Below are 24,321 nucleotides of genomic sequence, written 5' to 3'. Positions count from 1 at the left end.
AAATTAAGTTCATTTTGAAATTAGTACTATAATTGGATTGCTGTAACTGATCACATTTGCACAAATCTGTCATAGTTTTTTGTTTTTATCTTTAATAAATGTTAATTGTTGTAGTTTAAAAGTGCACATTTCATTGGTGAGTCGATTTCTCTGCTCTTGTTCCATGACTCTCAAACATTCCACACGCAACGGGGGTGGGGAGGGACTCAGCAACAACGAGCAAAGTGCTGGAACAGTGCGGTCTCTGGAACAACTGGTCCCCACAAAGGACAGAAATATGGGTTTCGTGGCCCTTGACACGAAAACAAGAGCCACCTTTTCCCGAAACTGGCAGTTGTTGACTACGCAGTGGACGAAGACTGGTTTCATTTAATGGTGTAATACGTGAGTTATTTGGAGTTTAACATGTGGGAGATGGTGGGTTTATCGAGATCCTCGTTGTCCAAGAGAACAAGATGGCAGCATTGCAGGCAAACCGAGCATGGTGTGGGTACTTGTTAACATGTTCAGAGAAGCCCTGGATTCTGTCATTTACTATTGTTTACTAAAGGTATGTGCGCTACAATAATATCAAGCCCAACTTATATTTTAATGCATTTGGTCGGTAGTTAGATATCTAACAAATAGTTTCACGTTAGCTAGTTTGTTAGCAAATATGTCAAGCTAACTAACGTTAGCCACTAACGATAGCAAAAAGTTTGTTCGTCAGCCTGGGTTGACTTTTTGATTCGTCCTTTGGTTTGTAACTACATTTCGTTAATTGATTTTTTGGGGGGATTTAGCTAATTATTGCCATCTCCATTCTCCTACCCATACTGTACATAGTTAGCGAGCTAATCTTTAATTCAGATACCAATCTTGGCTGTTTAGCTAACGTTAGCTAACTAATGTTACAACTTTAATTTACTAGCTACAACTTGAATTTACAAGCTAACTGGTTAGCCAACGTTCATGTTTAATAGCTAGCTACAATTTGTGGACTAGCCACATTACCAAATACATTGTGACAGTACTTCGCGCTATCAGCGAGGGGCGGGCGTTTTATGGCTGACAAGCTAACATTAAACGCTTAGCTAGCTAACGTTACATTCACCAGCCAGATAGCTTATAATAACCATATTTTATAGCTCGGTCATATAGCTAGATAAAATATTCGCTGTATAATGTACATACTAGTGGATTTCTGCCTTGACACTACTAGTTTAGTTACTTCCTGGAAGCCACGTAGTCAGGTGTTTTATCAATCACCCATGCACCTCACCCATTTGTTGATGATTTACACGTGGCCTCTTATAGCAGGCAGCCTTCTGATCCAGAAATGGTGAGGAGGAGTGTAATTCAATACTGGGCTAGGGTCGCCTACCATTGCTGGGGTGTGTTGTAGCGACAGCGGGCATTGCAGCTGGCTCTGTTTTGGTACTTAGTGTGGTAGCTACTAAGTGTCTGACAAGCATATGAAAATAATGATAAAGAAATGGTACCCCGGAGTGATAACCTTTTTTTGTGGGGGTTTGGTTTTGCAGGTTCCTTTTGGTAGGATGACATGCTTTAGTTAAATGTGTTATACAACTAGCCATGTTTTATATTTTGTTTTCAATATTACTTCAATTAGGAACTGAAGTAATGTAGATGATTTTGATACAGAAGACACCCATTAGCCTGTCTGAACTTGGCATATTTGTACCCTAAGGTGTAACTAGTTAGCCTGGCTGATGTGACTCACAGCGAGGGAGTTGTAAGTGCAGTATTTGCACAGAAGTGTGCTCCTGAATGTGCTCATCTTTGTTTGGTTCTCTCAATGTTTTTTTTTTTTTTTTGAGATCTCCAGTCATTTGGATTTGAAAATCCAGTTATATTGGGTGGCACTCTGGGGCTTTGTGGTTTTCCATGTGGGTGTTTGAGTGGGAAAGACACAGGATAAACAATCAGTAAAAAACCATCCCCTTCATTATTGGTGCATCGTGCCTACATGAAAATAGCCTTTCCATACATGCCAGGAGGACTTGGAGTTAGGTGTTAGTAACTCTAGTTGTAACTAGTGCCATGTCAGCATAAAACCGTCCCATACTTTGAAGCAAACAGCACAGCTAAACCTGCCATATTTCCCAACTTTGCTGGTACTCCAACAGAGACTATAGAAGCAAGCTTACATTTTAAACGGTTTATGCTGAATGCTTATCTTTTGACATGCAAGCAGATTGTCTGTCTGCCTGTGGTCTATAGTGTCACGATTTGCTGGTTGAATAAAGCTGCTCTTATCTACTGTAGTTACATTTTTGCTTTCTCTGCTTTTCCTCAGTGACAGGCAGCATAGCTTGCCCACAGAGTTATGCGATCCCCCCCATTACGTTTAGTTTTGAGTTTTTTGCTGATTGCCCCAGTATAGCTTGCTATTGAACAAATAGCATGCCTGCCATTCCCCCAATTTCTGATCTAACTGAAATGTTTAAGTGCATCCTCCCTAACATGTTTTGTTATCCTTCTCAATACAACTTCCACCAATCACCCACATAACAACAACGTGGCTGGCTAAATTGCATTTAACAGCCTAAAGATTAATTTACAATCGTTATTGTCAGAAAAAGCCAGAGATGAAGTAACTCAAGTAAACTAATCATTCCCTTTTCTCTCTTACAGGTATGACCTCACACGTTTTGGTCTACCCACCACACGTTTATCAAACCCAAACAAGTGCCTTTTGCAGTGTGAAGAAACCCACAGTTGAGCTCAATTGCTGTGTTTTTCATAGGAGGACCCTGCAGACCTATATAATTGAAGTAAACCTTGGCATTGCTAAGCCAGCCAATATCCTCCTTTCATTTAAGACGAAAGTGTCTTGTAGACCCCAGAGTGGGCAGGACTTATCTTTGCAGGCAGCTACATCCCTGAAAGAAGTACACAGGGAGTTGCTCCAAAAAACCGACCCAGCCCCCCCCCCCGTCAAGGCAAGGGTCCAGAGAAGCTGAGGCTGGAGGGGGACAGCAGTGTAGGTGCAGGCAGCCTGGGTTTTGGGGACGGTGGCCAGAGAAGCAGCAGTGAACAAGGTGAGGAGATAGAGCACAGTGGAGGTTTGAACTAATTGGACAGCTTCCTGCGATGTGGGCTGAACTGTAAGGGTGAGTGGAGAACAGTGGAAAAGCCATGCAGATAGTGGAGGACATTTCCATGATACCTGCCATGTTGCAAACTAATGTAGGGAACAAGAACACCATGGGGGGAGTGCCCCCCAAACAGAATGTTGGTGGGACTGGGGCTCGTAATGCGACAGGGGATGGTGACTACCAGTTGGTGCAGCACGAGGTCTTGTGCTCCATGAAGAACACTTATGAGGTGCTGGAGTTCCTAGGTCGTGGCACCTTCGGACAGGTGGTGAAGTGTTGGAAGCGAGGCACAGGAGAGGTTGTGGCTATCAAGATCTTAAAGAACCACCCATCGTATGCAAGGCAGGGCCAGATTGAGGTGGGCATCCTTGCCCGTCTGAGTGGGGAGAACGCTGATGAGCACAACCTGGTGCGGGCATTCGAGTGCTTCCAGCACCGCAGCCACACTTGCCTGGTGTTTGAAATGCTGGAGCAAAACCTCTATGACTTTCTCAAGCAGAACAAGTTCAGCCCGCTGCCGTTGAAGGTGATCAGACCGGTCTTACAGCAGGTGGCCACTGCGCTGAAGAAGCTCAAGAGCTTGGGCCTGATCCACGCTGACCTGAAGCCGGAGAACATTATGCTGGTGGACCCGGTGCGACAGCCTTACCGGGTGAAAGTGATCGACTTTGGCTCGGCCAGCCACGTGTCCAAAGCCGTGTGCTCCACGTACCTGCAGTCACGCTACTACAGGTAGGTCGGGCCTGCCCCTTAACTAATAGGGTCTTGTTCATGCCTTTATCTTCCTAGAAACACATTTTAAAAGTTAATAACAGAAATCAGGACAACCCCAGTAAGGCTACTAAGTAAGCACTAACAAGTTTGAGATACAGGGGCAGCATTTCACAAGGGTTAGCATCTTTTCCAGAGCTTTAAGGTATTTAGGCCATTATGTTATTATGTTATGTAATGTGAACAAATGGCCCTGTAATAATCTACAGGTTTTTCAAAGGGAGCTTGACAGCATGCAAACACTTCCTCTGCACTGCCTCTGTTAACCATCAGTCACACCCAAATGAGCCTGGATTACGTAACCTGCTGAAGGAACAGAAATGGTTACGTGCACAAGAATGCCTTTTATGTCTTGCATGTTTCTGGATGAGACAAATGGAAAATCCTCAGGAAGTATAATCCTTTTGGTGACTACCCTATGTATACACGGGCATAAGCTTCCACTTGAACAATTATGTGAAATGTTTAACAAGTGTTGCATAACATACAGCCGTGAGTGACCCGCTTCCGTGTTATGGTGTAGAGCTTCTCAGAAACTGTCCTGGTCTGAGGTGCTTACAAGACCAGTTTCCTGTCATGCAGGGCTCTACGCTGACCTTTTTTACAAGGAGCACGTGTGCGTCTAAGTTGAAAAATGTAGGCGCACAAAGAAATTTAGGAGCAGATATTTTAGATAATAACTTCTCTGGGCACCCTAGTCAACAGCCAGTGGAATCGCGTGGCGCAAAATACAAATACCTAAAAAAAATGCTATAACTTCAATTTCTCAAACATATGACTATTTTACACCATTTTAAAGACAAGACTCTCGTTAATCTAACCACATTGTCCGATTTCAAAAAGGCTTTACAGCGAAAGCAAAACATTAGATTATGTCAGAAGAGTACCCTGCCAAAAATAATCACACAGCCATTTTCAAAGCAAGCATATATGTCACAAAAACCAAAACCACAGTTAAATGGAGCACTAACCTTTGATCTTCATCAGATGACACTCCTAGGACATTATGTTATACAATGCATGCATGTTTTGTTCAATCAAGTTCATATTTATATCAAAAAACAGCTTTTTACATTAGCATGTGATGTTCAGAACTAGCATTCCCACCCAAAACTTCCGGTGAATTTACTAAATTACTCATGATTAACGTTCACAAAATACATAATTATTTTAAGAATTATAGATACAGAACTCCTTTATGCAATCGCGGTGTCAGATTTTAAAATAGCTTTTCGGCGAAAGCACATTTGGCAATATTCTGAGTACATAGCCCGGCCATCACGGCTAGCTATTTTGACACCCACCAAGTTTGGCCCTCACCAAACTCAGAATTACTATTAGAAAAATTGGATTACCTTTGCTGTTCTTTGTCAGAATGCACTCCCAGGACTTATACTTCAACAAAAAATTTTGTTTTGGTTCCAAATAATCCATAGTTATATCCAAATAGCTCCGTTTTGTTTGTGCATTCAGGTCACTATCCGAAGGGTGACGCGCGAGTGCATTTCGTGACAAAAAAATTACAAATATTCCATTACCGTACTTCGAAGCATGTCAAACGCTGTTTAAAATCAATTTTTATGCTATTTTTCTCGTAAAATAGCGATAATATTACAACCGGGCGACGTTGTATTCATTCAAAGGCTGCAAGAAAAAAATGGAGAATTCTCATGAACGCGCATCTCCAGTGTCACTGTTCCCAGGCTGACCACTCACAAATTCTCCTGCTGTTCTTCGCCCAGAGACAGCAGACACCCCATTACACTTTCTGGCGCCTTCTGAGAGCCTTAGAAAATGTCACGTTACAGCAGAGATGCTGTATTTTCGACAGAGATGCAACTGAAGGACAACAAATTGTCAGACAGGGCACTTCCTGTATGGAATCTTCTCAGGTTTTGGCCTGCCATATGAGTTCTGTTATACTCACAGACACCATTCAAACAGTTTTAGAAACGTTAGTGTTTTCTATCCAAATCTACTAATTATATGCATGTTCTCGTTTCTGGGCAAGAGTAGTAACCAGTTTAAATTGGGTACGTTTTTTTATCCGGCCGTGCAAATACTGCCCACCTAGGTTAAGGATTTTTTCTAGGCGCACTGGTGCTCCTAAATTACATTTACAGGTCGCACAGTAAAGTATTTAGGAACGAATGCAAGTAAAATGGTCGCACTACACAGCCCTGTCATGGCGAGGCTGCATGTAGCCAGAGAGGTCAGTCAGGCGGGGGCAAGAATGTTGCGTGTAAATGTGCATTTAGGGACCGGAAATTAGGCATTCGGACATTCCTCTGTTTAGTGTACAGCACATGGCACCCAGAAGTGTTTTTAGAACTCTGTCTGCTTCATGGTATTGGGAACAACATCCACGTGTCTTTTAAAAATATATATATAATAATTTATCAATCCTACAAGCAATACAAAAATCGTATTATTGTGGGAGATTATAACAGTTTTAAATACCTCAATGGACCGTAAAGGAAATCAAACTATCACCCTTATGCACTTAAGGAAATCACAAATGTCATGGATATACAGTTGAAGTTGGAAGTTTACATACACTTAGGTTGGAGTCATTAAAACTCGTTTTTGAAGCACTCCACAAATTTCTTGTTAAACAAACTATAGATTTGGCAAGTCGGTCAGGACATCTACTTTGTGCATGACACAAGTAATTTTTCCAACAATTGTTTACAGACAGATTATTTCACTTAATTCACTATCACAATTCCAGTGGGTCAGAAGTTTACATACACTAAGTTGACTGTGCCTTTAAACAGCTTGGAAAATTCCAGAAAATGATGTCATGGCTTTAGAAGTTTCTGATAGGCTAATTGTCATAATTTGAGTCAATTGGAGGTGTACCTGTGGATGTATTTCAAGGCCTACCTTCAAACTCAGTGCCTCTTTGCTTGACATCATGGGAAAATCAAAAGAAATCAGCCAAGACCTCAGAAAAAAATTGTTGACCTTCACAAGTCAATTTCCAAACGCCTGAAGATATCACGTTCATCTGTACAGAGGTACGCAAGTGTAAACACCATGGGACCACGCAGCCGTCATACTGCTCAAGAAGGAGACGTGTTCTGTCTCCTAGAGATGAACATACTTTGGTGTGAAAAGTGCAAATCATTCCCAGAACAACAGCAAAGGACCTTGTGAAGATGCTGGAGGAAATGGGTACGAAAGTATCTATATCCACAGTAAAACGAGTCCCATATCGACATAACCTGAAAGGCCGTTCAGCAAGGAAGAAGCCACTTCTCCAAAACTCCCATTAAAAAAAGCCAGACTATGGTTTGCAACTGCACATGGGGACAAAGATTGTACTTTTTGTAGAAATGTCCTCTGGTCTGAGGAAACAAAAATAGAACTGTTTGGCCATAATGACCATCGTTATGTTTGGAGGAAAAAGGGGGGGAGGCTTGCAAGCCGAAGAACACCATCCCAACTGTGAAGCGCGGGGGTGGCAGCATCATGTTGTGGGGGTGCTTTGCTGCAGGAGGGACTGGTGCACTTCACAAAATAGATGGCACCATGAAAAAGTAGAAGTATGTGTACAGTCGTGGCCAAAAGTTGAGAGAATGACACAAATATACATTTTCAAAGTATGCTGCTTCAGTGTCTTTAGATTTTTTTGTCAGATGTTACTATGGAATACTGAAGTATAATTACAGGCATTTCATAAGTGTCAAAGGCTTTTATTGACAATTACATGAAGTTGATGCAAAGAGTCAATATTTGACCCTTTTTCAAGACCTTGTAGCCCATCGCCAAGCTGCTTGGTGAGAAGGTGACAACATTTGGTGCGATTAATCGCAAATGGAAGAAACACAAAAGAACTGTCAATATCCCACGGCCTGGGGCTCCATGCAAGATCTCACCTCGTAGAGTTGCAATGATCATGGGAACTTTGAGGAATCAGCCCAGAACTACACGGGAGGATCTTGTCAATGATCTCAAAGCAGCTGGGACCATAGTCACCAACAAAACAATTGGTAACACACTACGCCGTGAAGGACTGAAATCCTGCAGTGCACGCAAGGTCCCCCTGCTCAAGAATACATACACAGGCCCGTCTAAAGTTTGCCAATGAACATCTGAATGACTCAGAGGACAACTGGTGGAAGTGTTGTGGTCAGATGAGACCAAAAAGAAGCTCTTTGACATCAACTCAACTCGCCGTGTTTGGAGGAAGAGGAATGCTGCCTATGACCCCAAGAACACCATCTCCACCGTCAAACATGGAGGTGGAAACATTATGCTTTGGGGACAGAACAACTTCACTGCATCAAAAGGGACGATGGATGGGGCCTGTACTGTCAAATCTTGGGTGAGAACCTCCTTCCCTCAGCCAGGGCATTGAAAATAGGTCGTGGATGGGTATTCCAGCATGACAATGACCCAAAACACACGGCCAAGGCAACAAAGGAGTGGCTCAAGAAGAAGCACATTAAGGTTCTGGAGTGGCCTAGCCAGTCTCCAGACCTTAATCCCATAGAAAATCTGTGGAAGGAGCTGAAGGTTTGAGTTGCCAAACGTCAGCCTCGAAACCTTAATGACTTGGAGAAGATCTGCAAAGAGCAGTGGGACAAAATCCCTCCTGAGATGTGTGCAAACCTGGTGGCCAACTACAAGAAACGTCTGACCTCTGATTGCCAACAAGGGTTTTGCCACCAAGTACTAAGTCATGTTTTGCAGAGGGGTCAAATACTTAATTCCCTCATTAAAATGCAAATCAATTTATAACATTTTTGACATGCGTTTTTCTGGATTTTTTTGTTACTCTGTCTCTCACTGTTCAAATAAACCTACCATTAAAATTATAGTCTGATCCTTTCTTTGTCAGTGGGAAAACGTACAAAATCAGCAGGGGATCAAATACTTTCCCCCCCCCCACTGTAGATTCCTAAATGTATTTTGCAATGCTCGTGCACACGACGCTGAGCGGTGTGGGCAGCCTATAAGGTGTATGTAAACTTCCAACTTCAACTGTATTGGAACTAGTGGAGGCTTAAATATATGGAGGCTTAAATATCCTGACCTAGTGAGATATACATGGCAGAGGCTCAATCAAGCTTGTCGTCTTGACTACTTAAGTAATTCTCGCTGGCACCAAAAGTTCATGGGGTCAGAATGCGGTCGGACCATCATAACATTACTGTTACAGAATTTCCACATGGGCGAGGATATTGGAAATTTAACCAAGCCTATTGGATGACAACTTGTTTTTAACCAGGACAGAAGACTTTATAACTGACTTTTTCCAACATAATATACAGTGCATTCAGAAAGTATGCAGACCCCTTTTTCCACATTTTGTTACGTTACAGCCTTATTCTAAAATGTTTTAAATTCCCCCCCAAATCTACACACACTACCCCATAATGACAAAGCAAACACAGAAATATCACATTTACATAAGTATTCAGACCCTTTACTCAGTACTTTGTTGAAGCACCTTTGGCAGCAATTACAGCCTTGAGTCTTCTTGGGTATGATGCTACACGCTTGGCACACCTGTATTTGGGGAGCTTCTCCCATTCTTCTGTGCAGATCTTCTCAAGTTCTGTCAGGTTGGATGGGGACCGTCGCTGCACAGCTATTTTCAGGTCTGTCCAGAGATGTTCGATCAGGTTCAAATCCTGTCTTTGGCTGGGCCACTCAAGGACATTGAGACTTGTCCCGAAGCCGTTACTGCGTTGTCTTGGCTGTGTGCTTAAGATTATCCTACCTATGGGACATTAAACTGTAACATCTTATGTTTCACCGAGACGTGGCTGAACGAAGAATCGGACGATATAGAGCTGGTGGGATTTTCCGTGCCCTGGCAAAACAGAGACGCTACCTCTAAGACGAGGGGTGGGGGTGTGTCTCTTTTGTCAATAACAGCTGGTGTGCAATGTCTAATATTAAAGAAGTCTTGAGGTATTGCTCGCCTGAGGTAGAGTACCTTATGATAAGCTGTCGACCACACCATCTACCAAGAGTTCTCATCTGTATTATTTGTAGCTGTCTATTTACCGCAAAGCGAAGCTGGCACTAAGACCGCTCTCAACCAACTCTATATAAGGCCATAAACAAAGAAGAAAATGCTCACCCAGAAGCGGCGCTCCTTGTGGCCGGGGACTTTAAGACAGGCAAACTTAAACCAGTTTTACCAAAATTTTACCAGCATGTCTCATGTGCAACCAGGGGGGAAAAAAATCCTAGACCACCTTTACTCCACACACACACCGATGAATACAAAGCTCTCCCCTGCCCTCCATTAGGCAAGCAACACTGAAGCATGGACATAAGCACCAGCTGTTCTGGATGACTGTGTGACGACGCTCTCGGTAGCTGATGTGAGCAAGACCTTTTTAAACAGGTCAACATTCACAAAGCCGCTGGGCCAGACGGATTACCAGGATGTCTACTCAAAGCATGTGCGCACCAACTGTCTTCACTGACTTTTTCAAACTCTCCCTGACCAAGTCTGTACTACCTACATGTTTCAAGCAGACCACCATAGTCCCTGTGCCCTTGGAAGCGACAGTAACCTGCCTAAATGACTACTGCCCCGTGGCACTCATGTCGGTAGCCATGAAGTGCTTTGAAAGGCTGGTCATGGCTCACATCAACAGCATCCTCCCGGACACCCTAGACCCACTCCAATTTGCATACCGCCCCAACAGATCCACAGATGACGCAATCTCTATTGCACTCAACACTGCCCTTTCCCACCTGGACAGAAGGAACACCTATGTGAGAATGCTATTCATTGACTACAGCTCAGTGTTCAACACCATAGTGCCCTCAAAGCTCATCGCTAAGGACTCTTGGACTAAACACCTCCCTCTGCAACTGGATCCTGGACTTCCTGACGGGCTGCCCCCAGCTGGTAAGGGTAGGCAACAACACATCTGCCATGCTGATCCTCAACACTGGGGCTCCTCAGGGGTGTGTACTTAGTCCCCTCCTGTATTCCCTGTTCACCCACGACTGCGTGGCCAAACACGACTCCAACACCACCATTTTGCTGACGACACAACAGTGGTAGGCCTGATCACCGACAATGATGAGATGGCCTATAGGGAGGACGTCAGAGACCTGGCAGTGTGGTGCCAGGACAAGAACTTCTCCCTCAATGTGAGCAAGACAAAGGAGCTGATCGTGGACTACAGGAAAAGGTGGGCTGAACAGGCCCCAATTCTCATCGATTGGGCTGTAGTGGAGCAGTTTGAGAGCTTCAATTTCCTTGGCATCCACATCACCAACAAACTATCATGGTCCAAACATACCAAGACTGTCGTGAAGAGGGTGCGACAAAACCTTTTCCCCCTCAGGAGACTGAAAAGATTTGGCATGGGCCCCCAGATCCTCAAAATGTTCTACAGCTGCACCATCGAGAGCATTCTGACCGGTTGCATCACTGCCTGGTATGGCAACTGCTCGGCATCTGACCGTAAGACCGTACAGAGGGTAGTTCGACCGGCCCAGTACATCACTGGGGCCAAGCTTCCTGCCATCTAGGACCTATATACTAGGCGGAGTCAGAGGAAAGCCCATAAAATTGTCAGAGACTCCAGTCACCCAAGTTATTGACTGTTTTCTCTGCTACCGCACCGCAAGCGGTACTGGAGTGCCAAGTCTAGGACCAAAAGGCTCAACAGCTTCTACCCCCCCAAGCCATTAGACTGCTAAAAATGGCCACCGGACAATTTACATTGACCCCCCCCCCCCGTACAGTTGTACACTGCTGCTTCTCACTGTTTTGCTTGTTACCTATGCATAGTCACTTCACCCTCACCTACAGATTACCTCAAATAGCCTGTAGCCCTGCCTGCACACTGACTCGTTACCGGTACCCCCTGTATATAGCCTCGTTATTCTTATTGTGTTACTTTTTTATTTTAGCCTACTTGGAAAATATTTTCTTCTTGAGCTGCACTGTTGGTTAAGGGCTTGTAATTAAGCATTTTGCGGTAAAGTCTACACTTGTTTTATTAGGCGCATGTGGCAAATAAAGTTTGATTTGATTTTAGGTTTAACTTCAAGCAAATTATTAAATGTAGCCAGTTACATTCTTTCTATGATAATCATTAGAAATATGATGACCATGCATAATTTTTGCAGTAAAGACTTTGCAATTTCATTGTAAGCAATAGAAAATGCAAGTTTAATGGTTTAAAATGCAGGTTTATATGGTCTGTGTTTTGGAAATGCAGATTCTTTTTCAACTCTAAAGTGACCCCTGTAAGAGGGAGAGGTTGAAACGGATGGTGTTTCATGAAGGATATTACCTCATTCATGGTGCTTCTCATTGATGGCTAAAGCTTAGCTTTTATCTACTAGGCCTAAATGTAGTCAAACTGCTTTGTGAAGCCAGTCAAGTGTGCAGCCCATGACTATTACTGTTGGATTAGATCAGAAATGTGTTCAAATTATACTGCTGCCTGTGACATGTATTTTAGGCCTTATTGTTTTATAGGAACATGTAAAGTGACTTTTCTGAAGAACCATACTTTGCCTAAAAGCTCTCATTAGTTTTTTTCAAAGTCACTACCCTGACTTTTGTCTCTACTCTCATGTGTTCCTGCTGTGTACAGGCTGCTTCACTTCGCTTGCTGTGAAGTTTACCTATATTCCTGGCATGTTTCTAAACTCCTGGTAACCCCGGTTCTGACATCAATGATGTTAATCCAAGGACTGCAGGAAAACCCTGGTCTTAAGAGCTTGGCTGGCTGGGCTGATGGGACAGTGGATGAGCAGTGCTCTCTCTCAGCTGAAACAGAAAATAATATTCCAATTTTTGCATCAAAGGCTTACCCATGCTAAACGTGTTTTTTAGTATGGTTTAGAACACGTCTCAACCAATCACAATGCTTGTTTTGACCAACCCGTTGTAGAATTTCTCCTTTTAAATGTGGTCAATACCATAAACACGCTGTTATTGGTTGCCCTCGGTTTGTTACAGATTGACCAAGGTGGAGATCCTAGTGAAGAGCACCATTTATTCATAGTCATGCTCGTATGCTGGGTTGTCATGACAAAGCACACTTTGGTAGGGTATTTACACAGTAATGCCCTTACGAAGAGGACCTGTGTTTTCCTTTCTCTAACATTTTAAAGCTAGATTTATATTGCAACGTTTGAATGACAGTTCCAGCTCCGACACCTCAGAGTTTTTAGAAAGGCATCCATCTGACGCACGGTCACACTGCTCCTAACTCTAATTCACATATGAGACGATACCTGTTAGATGTTAACTAGCTCACAGGTTTGCGCTCTCCTTTATATTCCTTTCTTCAACTATGGTTTGAGGTGCATTAGTTTGGATGAAGGAGTGTGTAAGAGATGAAGCATGATCCACTGCTGCTAGAAATAGCCCTCTGGTGTTGTACAGTGTTGTCTGACTCCCGTAGATGGTGAGCTGCTGGCAGGGGCCTCAGTAAAACATGCCAGAAGTTTATCCCTGTGAGGTCACTGTCTTCTGGCTGATTTCAGATCAGTTTCTAGATTAAAAGATATGTTCTGAATGTTCCAGGCCACTTTTCTTTTTTTGTGTGGGTGTTTTCGTTCTCTTAAAAGTAGAATAATTTGCCTGTCACCTGACCTCTGAATTTAGTCACTGGGTGTGTTTTCACTGCCCTGCTTTTCAGGTTTGGATGTTCTTTGGGCATGTGTGCTCTTGATCAGTTCCCACATGTAGTGAAAGGTCTTATGACAAAATAAAATGTAACCCGTTGAGATGGGAGGAAACGGAAACAATTGCATAAAAATATGGATACATTTCCTAATTTAGGTCTAATCATGAACACTGGTAACATGTACATATTTAAAAACGATATATTTTGAAATATATGCCACCCTTATGGTTCTACTAATGCAACAACAAAAAAGGCCTGATCCTATATAGGTACAACACAACTGGGGAGTTGTACTTTTTTTGTTAAAAAAAAAGACAAGTCACCAGGACGTCAGATAGGAACAGATTTCCTAAATTAAATTATTTTCTGTGTTTTCCCTCTAATAATTGTTCTTGATCGTGTCTCAGTGTAATCAAGGTATGAAATGATTGTATTTGAAAATCTATTTTTGGGCTTAGTTGTGGTCAATTTGCAGTGTACAAATGTATTATAATTATCTTCCATCCCCCCCAACCATCTACTGTAGTTGCCTACCCTTGCAGTACAAACATTAGGATATCTGTAAATATGACATTATAAAAGTAGTACAGTAATGCAGGGTTTGCTAGTCAGTTAACCATTCTCTTGTGGGATTTAAGTTTTGTATTGTGTGGTTAGGATTTGGGTTAGGTGTAGTGTTTTTAGCCTACATCTCCTTTTGGATGTAGCGGTGGTTGGGCTGTGTTCCGCCTGAGGTGCTTATTCCTATAATGCCTCAGAGTAAATGGAGCACTGTACTCTTTGAATAATTCAGCCAGCAGCTCAGGTGTGTGTGTCTGTGTGTGTGTTGATTAGGTTGATCACTACGATGCCTGTTATAGCCTGCTGCTTTAGATACTTGCATGGAGGGAAACTTTTGGGCTGTGTAACTCCAGACCTCTCCTCATGTCCAGGAAACCTAATCAACACACACACCTGAGCTGCTGGCTGAATTATTCAAAGAGTACAGTGCTCCATTTACGTTCTCTGTTAAATTCAGGTGAGTAGGTTTTCTTAGTATTTTTTGTTTGTTGGTATAGGCACGCATGACTAAGGCTGTGTCTACACTTGACAGTTCATGCGTCTACAGTATTCAGACCCCCTTCTTCAGACCCCACTTTTTCCACATTTTGTTACTTTACAGCCTTGTTCTACAACTGATTGTGTCGTCCCCCGCCCCCCTTATCTAAATACAATGCCACATAATGACAAAGCAAAATCAGGTTTCATAGAAATTGTTAATTTATATTTATATATTTTTTAAATCACATTTACATAAGTATTCAAACCCTTTACTCAGTACTTTGTTGAAGCACCTTTGGCTGCGATTATAGTCTTGAGTCTTCTTGGGTATGATGCTACAAGCTTGGCACACCTGTTTTTTGGGAGTTTCTCTCATTCTCTGCAGATCCTCTCAAGCTTTGTCAGGTTGGATGGGGAGCGTCGCTGCACAGCTATTTTCAGCTCTCTCCAGAGATGTTCAAGTCCGGGCTCTGGCTGGGCCACGCAAAGACATTCAGAGACTTGTCCCGAAGCCACTTGTGCGTTGTCTTGGCTGTGTGCTTAGGGTTGTTTTCATGTTGGAAGGTGAACCTTCGCTCCAGTCTGAGGTCCTGAGCGCAGGTTTTCATCAAGGATCTCTCTGTACTTTGCTCTGTTCATCTTTCCCTCAATCCTGACTAGCCTCCCAGTCGCTGCTGCTGAAAAAACATCCCCACAACATCCCGTAGGGATGGTGCTAGGATTTCTCCAGACGTGACTTTTGGCATTCATGCCAAAGAATTCAATCATGGTTTCATCAGGACAGACATTTGTGTTTCTCATGGTCTGAGTCATTTGGGCTATTAGGTGCCTTTTGGCAAACTCCAAGCTGGCTGTGATGTGCCTTTTACTGAGGAGAGATTTCCATCTGACCACTCTACCATAAAGGCCTGATTGGTGGAGTACAGCAGAGATGGTTGTCCTTCTGGAAGGTTCTCCCATCTCCACAGCAGAACTCTGGAGCTCTGTCAGTGACCATCGGGTTCTTCGATTGCTCAGTTTGGCCGGGCGACCAAGGCCCTTCTCCCCCGATTTCTCAGTTTGGCCAGTTGGCAAGCTCGAGGAAGAGTCTTGGTGGTTCCAAACTTCTTCCATTAAAGAATGATGGAGGCCACTGTGTTCTTGGGAGCTTCAATGCTGCATAAATGTTTTGGTATCCTTCCCCAGATCTGTGCCTCGACACAATCCTGTCTCTGAGCTCTACGGACAATTTCTTCTACCTCATGGCTTGTTTTTTGCTTTGACATGCACTGTCAACTGTGGGAACTTTTATATAGAATGGTATATGCCTTTTCAAATCATGTCCAATCAATTGAATTTACTGCAGATGGACTCTAAAGTTGTAGAAACTTCTCAAGAATGATCAATGGAAAAAGGATGCATCCTAGCTCAATTTCGAGTCTCATAGCAAAGGTTCTGAATACTTAGTTAAATAAGGTATTTCTGTATTTTTTTATACATTTGCCAAAATGTCTAAATCTGTTCGCTTTGCCATTATTTTAGAATAAGGCTAACAAAATGTGGAAAAGTCAAGGGGTCTGAACACTTTTGGAATGCATTGTACATTCAAATGTCTACCGTGTCCTGTTTCCCTTTTCTTGTGCTATGTTCAAATGCCTGTATGCATTTGGCAAATGATACAGCTAATCTCTGTATCTATCCAGCAAGCTAGCTAGCAAAGCTAATGGGATTGCAAACTGGCTAGCATTTTTGAAGCCAGCAAACACGTTCCTAGCCTGCTAGCATTCATTATTATAATATTTTTGAGCACAAGACTATTTTTGGATGGTAGATTTGTGGTCCAGCCCATAGGGCTGTCAAATGCACAGTTTGCTGTGTCCATGATGTTATTTTACACCTGTTGTCATTAGCAGTGCACCAAGCCCTGGCCCACTGAGGTTAGTGAGCAGGATATGAGCTGTGTACTTTTGGAGTGTTACGTCATGGTAATGAATAAGACATCCCCATTTAAGTAAGGCTGGCACAATTACCGTATGATTATGGATGGACAGTCATAAAAATAAACTAACAGTTGTTATTTAAATAATAATTCCAGTTTTTTTGTGTATGGAACAAACCGCTGACTGAAGATGGGGCGGCTGGGCATTTGTGTGGTTAAGTCCGTTTCTGCGGTTACATGGCATCTTTACAACATGATGAAACGTTGTTGCTCCTTTTTGAAACAACAAGGTGTTGTAGCAAACTAGTCATGTTGCCTAGGCAACACCCCCCTCTACAGCGGCAGCACATGCAGTCCGGAGTGGAGGAGAAGAGAAAATGAGGTTCTACTTAAAAATAAAAAATTCATGTATGTTATAATGCAGCCATTTGTCTGAACAAAAACGGTCATCCATAATTCCATTACGGTCACAGCCCTGCCATTAAGCTAATGCTGTGTATCATGTACTTATGCCCTCATTCCTGATGGTGAACCACTTTTTTTAATCTGCCGCTCCACTGCTAAGGCCCCCTGGAGGCATCACTGCTCAGTCTCTTTTTTGTTGTTTGATATTTTTGTCATATCCTTGTCATGTTAGTGAAAAGGTAAACTGATGAATTTTGGCCAGCGTCTACGATTGGCTTTGTATCGGCTCCTAGATCATATCTTGATAATGTTGTATCTGAAATAAAATGCACCTCACACCATATTGTGAAATACAATTTATTCCTTTTATTTCCATGACTTTGGAGTTGTGTAACAGTTAGGCTAGCACCACTGACAGCTAATTACATACTATTAGAACAAAGCTGAAATGCCAAGTAAAATGATATTTACAAGAGAGTGCATAACGGGCCACTCACATTTGCGAGTGCAGAGAGATGAAGCCCAGGTCTCTTATGCCTGACTGGATCGTGTGTGCTTTCCACATAACCAGCTTCTTATGCCTGCTCAGAAAACCTTGCTGTTGCCTCTGGAGGATTCCTCCCAAATGATGGAATACTTCTGTCCTGTTGTCTAGCCGTTTGTGCATATCTAGTTTCGACCTTGGACAATCGTATTGTACCATCTGCCTTTTTCATTGATACGACACAGATTTCTTACATCATGCTTATTGGTATAGTGCTGATAGCTGTGATAGAGGCCTATTGGTGCAGTTTTTCTAATCTAGGCCTAATGCTATTCTTGAACTGGAAAGCTAGGCTAAATTCTATTGGCTATGAAACTAGTCAATGTTTTCTTGCTTCGAGCCAGATGGTAAAATGTTGATAGTCCAGTCCTCAATTCTGCATTGTTAACCAGGAGGCACTGGTGACTTATTGCCAATTATCCTATAGGGTACTAGGGATATGGGTTCTGTACCATTTTTTTTGTAGTATTTTTAAAGCCATAAGCTTCCTAGAAAAACACGTTCGGGGCATTCTTCTTTGGGTACATAGATGCCTTGTGAAATGCTTGCATGCAGGCCTAGGCAGGATCACTGTGGGTGCAATGCAAGCTGCTAGACAAAATGATAGGCCTGACATTCAGCAGAGCTATTTGCCTTTGCCACAGTAAACCTGAACTCCCTCACCATTATGCAACAGCACTGTTTTTCTTTCTCCTCCCTCTGGTTCACAAAGCTAATTTTAATGTCTGCAGCTCATGCTCTCTCATGGCAGACTTGATTGGCCTTAATATGTGCTGTTTTAGGTTGGACCTCATTCCATAGATCCAGGAATTTGAACATTGCATCCTTAAAATCTGTACATTCTGTACATGTACTTCATGTTTGCAGTTTGTTGGCCATTTTTGTTTTACTTCAGCCCCAGTAAATTTTGAAAAGTTCAGGGTATAATTTTCCCCCCACTTTCCCATGTGCCTACTAAACGGGTAATTTGATTTCAATGCAAACTGCACTTTCCATCACCTAGGTTTTGGGTCATATCTAATAGAGGTCGACCGATTTATGATTTTTCACCGCAGATACCGATTTATTGGAGGACCAAAATAAAGCCGATACCGATTTTAATCGGACGTTTTTAAAAATTGTATTACATTTTATTTTTTTATTTTTGTAATAATGACAATTACAACAATACTGAATGAACACTTATTTTAACTTAATATAATACATCAATAAAATCAATTTAGCCTCAAATAAATAATGAAACATGTTTAAATAATGCAAAAACAAAGTGTTGGAGAAGAAAGTAAAAGTGCAATATGTGCCATGTGAAAAAGCTCATGTTTAAGTTCCTTGCTCAGAACATGAGAACATATGAAAGCTGGTGGTTCCTTTTAACATGAGTCTTCAATATTCCCAGGTAAGAAGTTTTAGGTTGTAGTTATAGGAATTATAGGACTATTTCTCTCTCTACGATTTGTATTTCATATACCTTTGACTATTGGATGTTCTTATAGGCACTTTAGTATTGCCAGTGTAACAGTATAGCTTCTGTCCCTCTCCTCGCTCCTACCTGGGCTCGAACCAGGAACACATCGACAACAGCCACCCTCGAAGCAGCGTTACCCATGTAGAGCAAGGGGAAAACTACTCCAAGTCTCAGAGCGAGTGACGTTTGAAATGCCATTTGCGCGCACCCGGCTAACTAGCTAGCCATTTCACATCGGTTACACCAGCTTAATCTTGGGAGTTGACAGGCTTGAAGTCATAAACAGCGCAATGCATTGCGAAGGGCTGCTGGCAAACGCACAAAAGTGCTGTTTGAATGAATGCTTAAGAGCCTGCTGCTGCCTACCATCGCTCAGTCAGACTGCTCTATCAAATCGTAGACTTAATTATAATATAATAACACACAGAAATACGAGCCTTAGGTCATTAATATGGTCGAATCCGGAAACTATCATCTCGAAAACAAAACGTTTTTCCTGTCAGTGAAATACGGAACCGTTCCGTTGTTATGAAAACTCGTGCACGAGTCGACCCCGTGCTTTATTTTCTTTCGTCTTTTTACCTAAACGCAGATTCCCGGTCGGAATATTATCGCTTTTTTACGAGAAAAATGGCATAAATTGATTTTAAACAGCGGTTGACATGCTTCGAAGTACGGTAATGGAATATTTAGATTATTATTTTTTTTTGTCACAATGCGCCATGCTCGTCACCCTTATTTACCCTTTCGGATAGTGTCTTGAACGCACGAACAAAACGCCGCTATTTGGATATAACAATGGATTATTTGGGACCAAACCAACATTTGTTATTGAAGTAGAAGTCCTGGGAGTGCATTCTGACGAAGAACAGCAAAGGTAATAACATTTTTCTTATAGTAAATCTGACTTTGGTGAGTGCTACACTTGCTGGGTGTCTAAATAGCTAAATTTTTTGTAAATTCACCGGAAGTTTGCGGGGGGTATGCTAGTTCTGAACGTCACATGCTAATGTAAAAAGGTGGTTTTTGATATAAATATGAACTTGATTGAACAAAACATGCATGTATTGTATAACATAATGTCCTAGGGTTGTCATCTGATGAAGATCATCAAAGGTTAGTTTAGCATTTAGCTGTCTTCTGGGTTTTTGTGACATTATATGCTAGCTTGAAAAATGGGTGTCTGATTATTTCTGGCTGGGTACTCTGCTGACATAATCTAATGTTTTGCTTTCGTTGTAAAGCCTTTTTGAAATCGGACAGTGTGGTTAGATTAACGAGAGTCTTGTCTTTAAAATGGTGTAAAATAGTCATATGTTTGAGAAATTGAAGTAATAGCATTTCTAAGGTATTTGAATAACGCGCCACGGGATTTCACTGGCTGTTACGTAGGTGGGACGAAATCGTCCCACTGGCCCTAGAGAAGTTAACATGCTTGCAGATACCCATAGACCTCGTCATTGCTCTAATGCTAGTTAGCCATGGCTCGCGAAACTCCCTCTAACTTCCTTCATACTGGACACAGAGACATAACAATGATGATGACCACATGTTCATCTAACACTGGGAAGTAGATAAAGGGCCTCATTGCCAAAATCCTGAAGTATCCTTTTAAACCCTGGAGATTGTTAGTACTCTACCCTCCTGTTTGATGTTTGAGCTGAGGTTTAGTTTTCCCGGTGTGAAGTGGGTTTGCATGCTTCGTTGTTCAGGGTCAATCACTCACCGACTTGCCTGATTTTATATTTACTCTACCACATTGTTTTAATGCATTGCCAAACTCCCTTTTAGATAAAGATTGAAGTTTCTATGGCTGTCTGATCCCACAGTAGAAAGAAGGCTGTGTGGTCAGACCAACCAGGGCTGCTGTTTGATCAGCGAAACATGCCCATGGCAGTATACATCATTAAAGTAGAAATGGTCAGGAACACGATGGTCTGTGGCTGCTTGATTAGGACCGTTTTTTTAATTGGCACATTAAATCAGGTCTTGTGATCATGGTTGGACTGATGCCCTAATGAAGTTAGTCTGAATGTCCTGTGTTGACAGACAGCAGATGGGGTCAATGGAGTGCTATTCTACAGTCTGAATGCTGCTTTAGGGCTGATCCTCAGGCTGGAATGCATCTTCCATGCCTTACCGCTCACGCTCTCTCGACGAGATGTCACGTGACTTGAGTCTTAGGCCGCAGCCCTATAAAAGCTCCGACACACCAGTAGGATTGTCAAACGTTTGCCTGCCAACAGTAGATAGCACCTCTGAACAGTGTTGGCAGTCAATCTCTTGTGTTCATCCTTGTTTGTTTGGCATATTTGTCCGCTTTGCTTATGGTCTAGATTCCAAGTTATCTGTGCTAATGTTGCTATTTTGTAGAAAGCCCTTATTGATACTAGCCAGATGACGAAGAAACAATTTAATTCACACTCCATAATCCCATACTGCCAGCCTATAGCCAAATGTTTAGCTAGCCAACATTAGCATATTCGTTATCTACCACAATATAGAATCGCTAAGGACACTGCATTAACTCAGCAGCTAACACGCCTGTTTCAGGGAAACTAGAGAATTCATTGTGATTTTTAAATATGCCAATACTAGCTACAGTGGTTTGCTAGCTTGGAGGAACTATTTAGTGTTGTGTGCACTTGGCTAGCTACCCATCCCATAGGCTACATTGCATATGTAGTGTGACTGGCTTATCTGTGGATGTATGTAGAAAATGTCCTCTTTCTTTCGTCCTTTATTTTGGCTCCCTCACGTGAGGGTTCGTGCTCTCTGATTGGCTCAAAGTCAAGTTGTTGGCCACTGACGAGCATTACAATACTACAAGTAGAATTGTTAGGTTTGTCGCTACCGGGTTGACACTCAGCAGGTACCATTTTTTTGTTCTAGCAAGAGAAGGAACACTATGATAAGTACCTATCGGCAGTGAGGTTCTCGGTGTGTTTCATGCTCAAGACCGATTTATGTTAGGATGTGACGGGGAGCCAGTGTCACGTGCAATGACAGTTCCTTTCTCATCCCCTCCAAGGCTGTGTATTTTTCTTCACAATCTGCAGACCAATGTAAGTCAGACACAGGAAAAAATAAATCAAGGCATTTCCTCGTTGCGTGATTAGAAATAGAAACCCATTTCCTTCTGTTCTGTTGATTTTTAGCCCTGACTTTCTAATGGAACCACGTTGCTCTTAGGTTATGTTTGTGGTTCTGCCCTTCATTTGAATGGGTGGTCACAGCCCGACTCCCAGGCCCCAGACCAGCAGTTCATTATAATTAGGGCTGGGAATTGCCAGGGACTTCGTGATACGATACTTTGATGCCTTTGCAAGATGTTTTGGTTTGGATTTTTACTTTACCTTCTAAAATGGTATTTGATTGTTTAGTTTGTTAAATGTGATATGCCTTGTGTCACTATACAAATAAAAGTTTTCTCTCTCGTGTGTGTGTGTGTGTTAGAGGTGATGCTTTCCACACAGACCTAGTCCCACCCCATGTCACTCAAGGAGCGCATTTGTTGCTTTACCATGAGACACTTTCATTAAGTCTGCGTGGCCAATGCAGCACATGCAACAATGTTTCCACTTTGATCTTAATATAAATCCACAAACGTTCTATAATTACAATATTACTTTGTGTTTCTTACAAACTAGCTGTTTGCATATGTATTTTCTTAGCAAGTTAAGCTAAATCGTGTGAGCTGGCTAGCTAATAAAAGTACTGAGTTAGAGCAAACGTAGCTAGCTAATACAGCCTGATACCAGTGCTGATGGAGGCCTAAATCAGCATGTTGTTTGTGCAACAGTATCTTCTAAATCAAAGAGGAATAGGGGAAGCATGAATATGTTGGCTACGTGAATAAATATTGAATGTAGCCAAAGATTATAGGGTCCACTAGGAAACACTGAACATCACTTTGGTTCTTACCCTGTCACAATAACTTGTCCATGGCATTGTCATTCGTTGTCATGTCAAACACGGTATTCAAAGTGTCCACTGTTATTTATATTATAACTATAGAATTATAAATAAACATTCTATTTCCATGATTCCACAAGTTCACCCAAGTGTTTTGATCTAAATCACAATTGCAACATTTGGTTAAAATTAAGGCCTACTATTTTTGCCCATATCAAGGCAGTATGGAAATGATCTCAAATTGAGTGCAGGAAATGCAGAAATTGATGGAAATGCAGGAAATTATTTTTGGTTGAAGTTGAATTGAACAGTATAAACCAATCACAATGGAGAAAGACCCATTGAAATCATTTAGAATGTATGTGTTGCCACCCTGGCGTCACGCACTACTCATAAAGCAAACGTAGAACTTTATTCAAAAACATAAAATATTTTGGCCATATCGCCCAGCCCTAATTGCGATTTTATTTATTTAAAAATAATTTTTTTAAATATAACTTTTTTAAATTATTATTTTAAATTTATGTGCCAAACATTGTTTGCTATATGTCTGCTGCAGAGCGATTATGAGAACAAGTTTTGCTCAGTCTGGGAAATGAAAGTGCTGAAAACATGTTTGCTCACTATTTAAAAAGATGGAGAACAAGCTATAGGATGGAAAAATACTGAAGTTCTGGCGCTGGTAGAGCCGATTTAGTGCTAGCTTACACTACAGTAGCAAAAAAAATCTATACTGAGTCAAATATTGATATAATATCATCTAAAAGTAATATTGCAAAACGTAACTTGCATATTTCCCACATCACTAGCTTCTTTATCCTGTGGCTTCTCCAGTAGGAGAGGTGTTATCTGCTGGTGCACAGGCACTACTCATTGTTTCTTTAATGACCCAATCAGGCATGGAGGATATTTAATGGCTGTTGAGTGAAAAGTAAATGATGACCCCTTCTGTGGCTTGAAAAGCTTCTAGCTAGCCATCTTCCCTCCCTGTTTATTCTAAACTTTAAATTCTGATTGGCTGCTATTCCAAGCGCTCTGTTGACTTTGTGTTATGTTAGCTATGTCAGGTTGGTCTGTTTTTACCCAGTTAATGCAGCTCTCATGTGAATGCTCCAGTGTATTTTAATTCTGGAAATGGTTGCCCCCCTCGAGGCTTCACAAAGTGCTGTGCTCCATCAAATATAGTGTGTGTTGTACAGGCAGCTTCTGGAAAGGCAGGCCATGGTTGCAGCCTTTATCACGCTGCCAGAGTTGAGTTATGAGTGGTAGGCGGTCCCCGCTGGGAGTAAGCACCACACACACACACACACACACACACACTGTCCTATACGTATACGCACACACAGGTTCAGCCACATACACACTCCAGCCCCAACCCATAAAGAATGCACTAGCTTAGAGGAGATATGATCATGCCATTTTTCAAAATACCCAACTTTTTTTTGATTGGAAGCAGTGAACTAGTCTGTTTCTGGGTACTGGTGCGTTTGTATGGGGGAATTTCGGTTACTGGTGCATTTGTATGGGAGAAT

The 24,321-nt window shown here is 42.1% G+C and overlaps 1 protein-coding gene across 3 annotated transcripts in view; it reads left to right on the top strand.

Annotated features, from left to right (window-relative positions):
• The first annotated feature begins 181 nt into the window (after nt 1-181).
• LOC106561487 (homeodomain-interacting protein kinase 3) overlaps nt 182-24,321 on the top strand; it is a 45,221-nt gene continuing 21,081 nt past the window's right edge. For 2 of the 3 annotated variants that reach the window (XM_045688396.1, XM_045688394.1), the window contains exons 1-2: nt 190-550; nt 2,638-3,833. In XM_045688396.1, the coding sequence (XP_045544352.1) occupies nt 3,142-3,833 (692 nt within the window). In that variant the 5' untranslated portion in view covers nt 190-550; nt 2,638-3,141. Of the gene's footprint in view, nt 551-2,637; nt 3,834-24,321 lie in introns of all 3 variants that reach the window. The other variant, XM_045688395.1, reaches the window with a different exon arrangement.

This window comes from Salmo salar, chromosome ssa10 (genome assembly GCF_905237065.1).
Source record: "Salmo salar chromosome ssa10, Ssal_v3.1, whole genome shotgun sequence".
NCBI classification, from domain to species: domain Eukaryota; kingdom Metazoa; phylum Chordata; class Actinopteri; order Salmoniformes; family Salmonidae; genus Salmo; species Salmo salar.
Note: the sequence above shows the minus strand (reverse complement) of the source record. Positions and strands in the feature narration are given on the sequence as shown.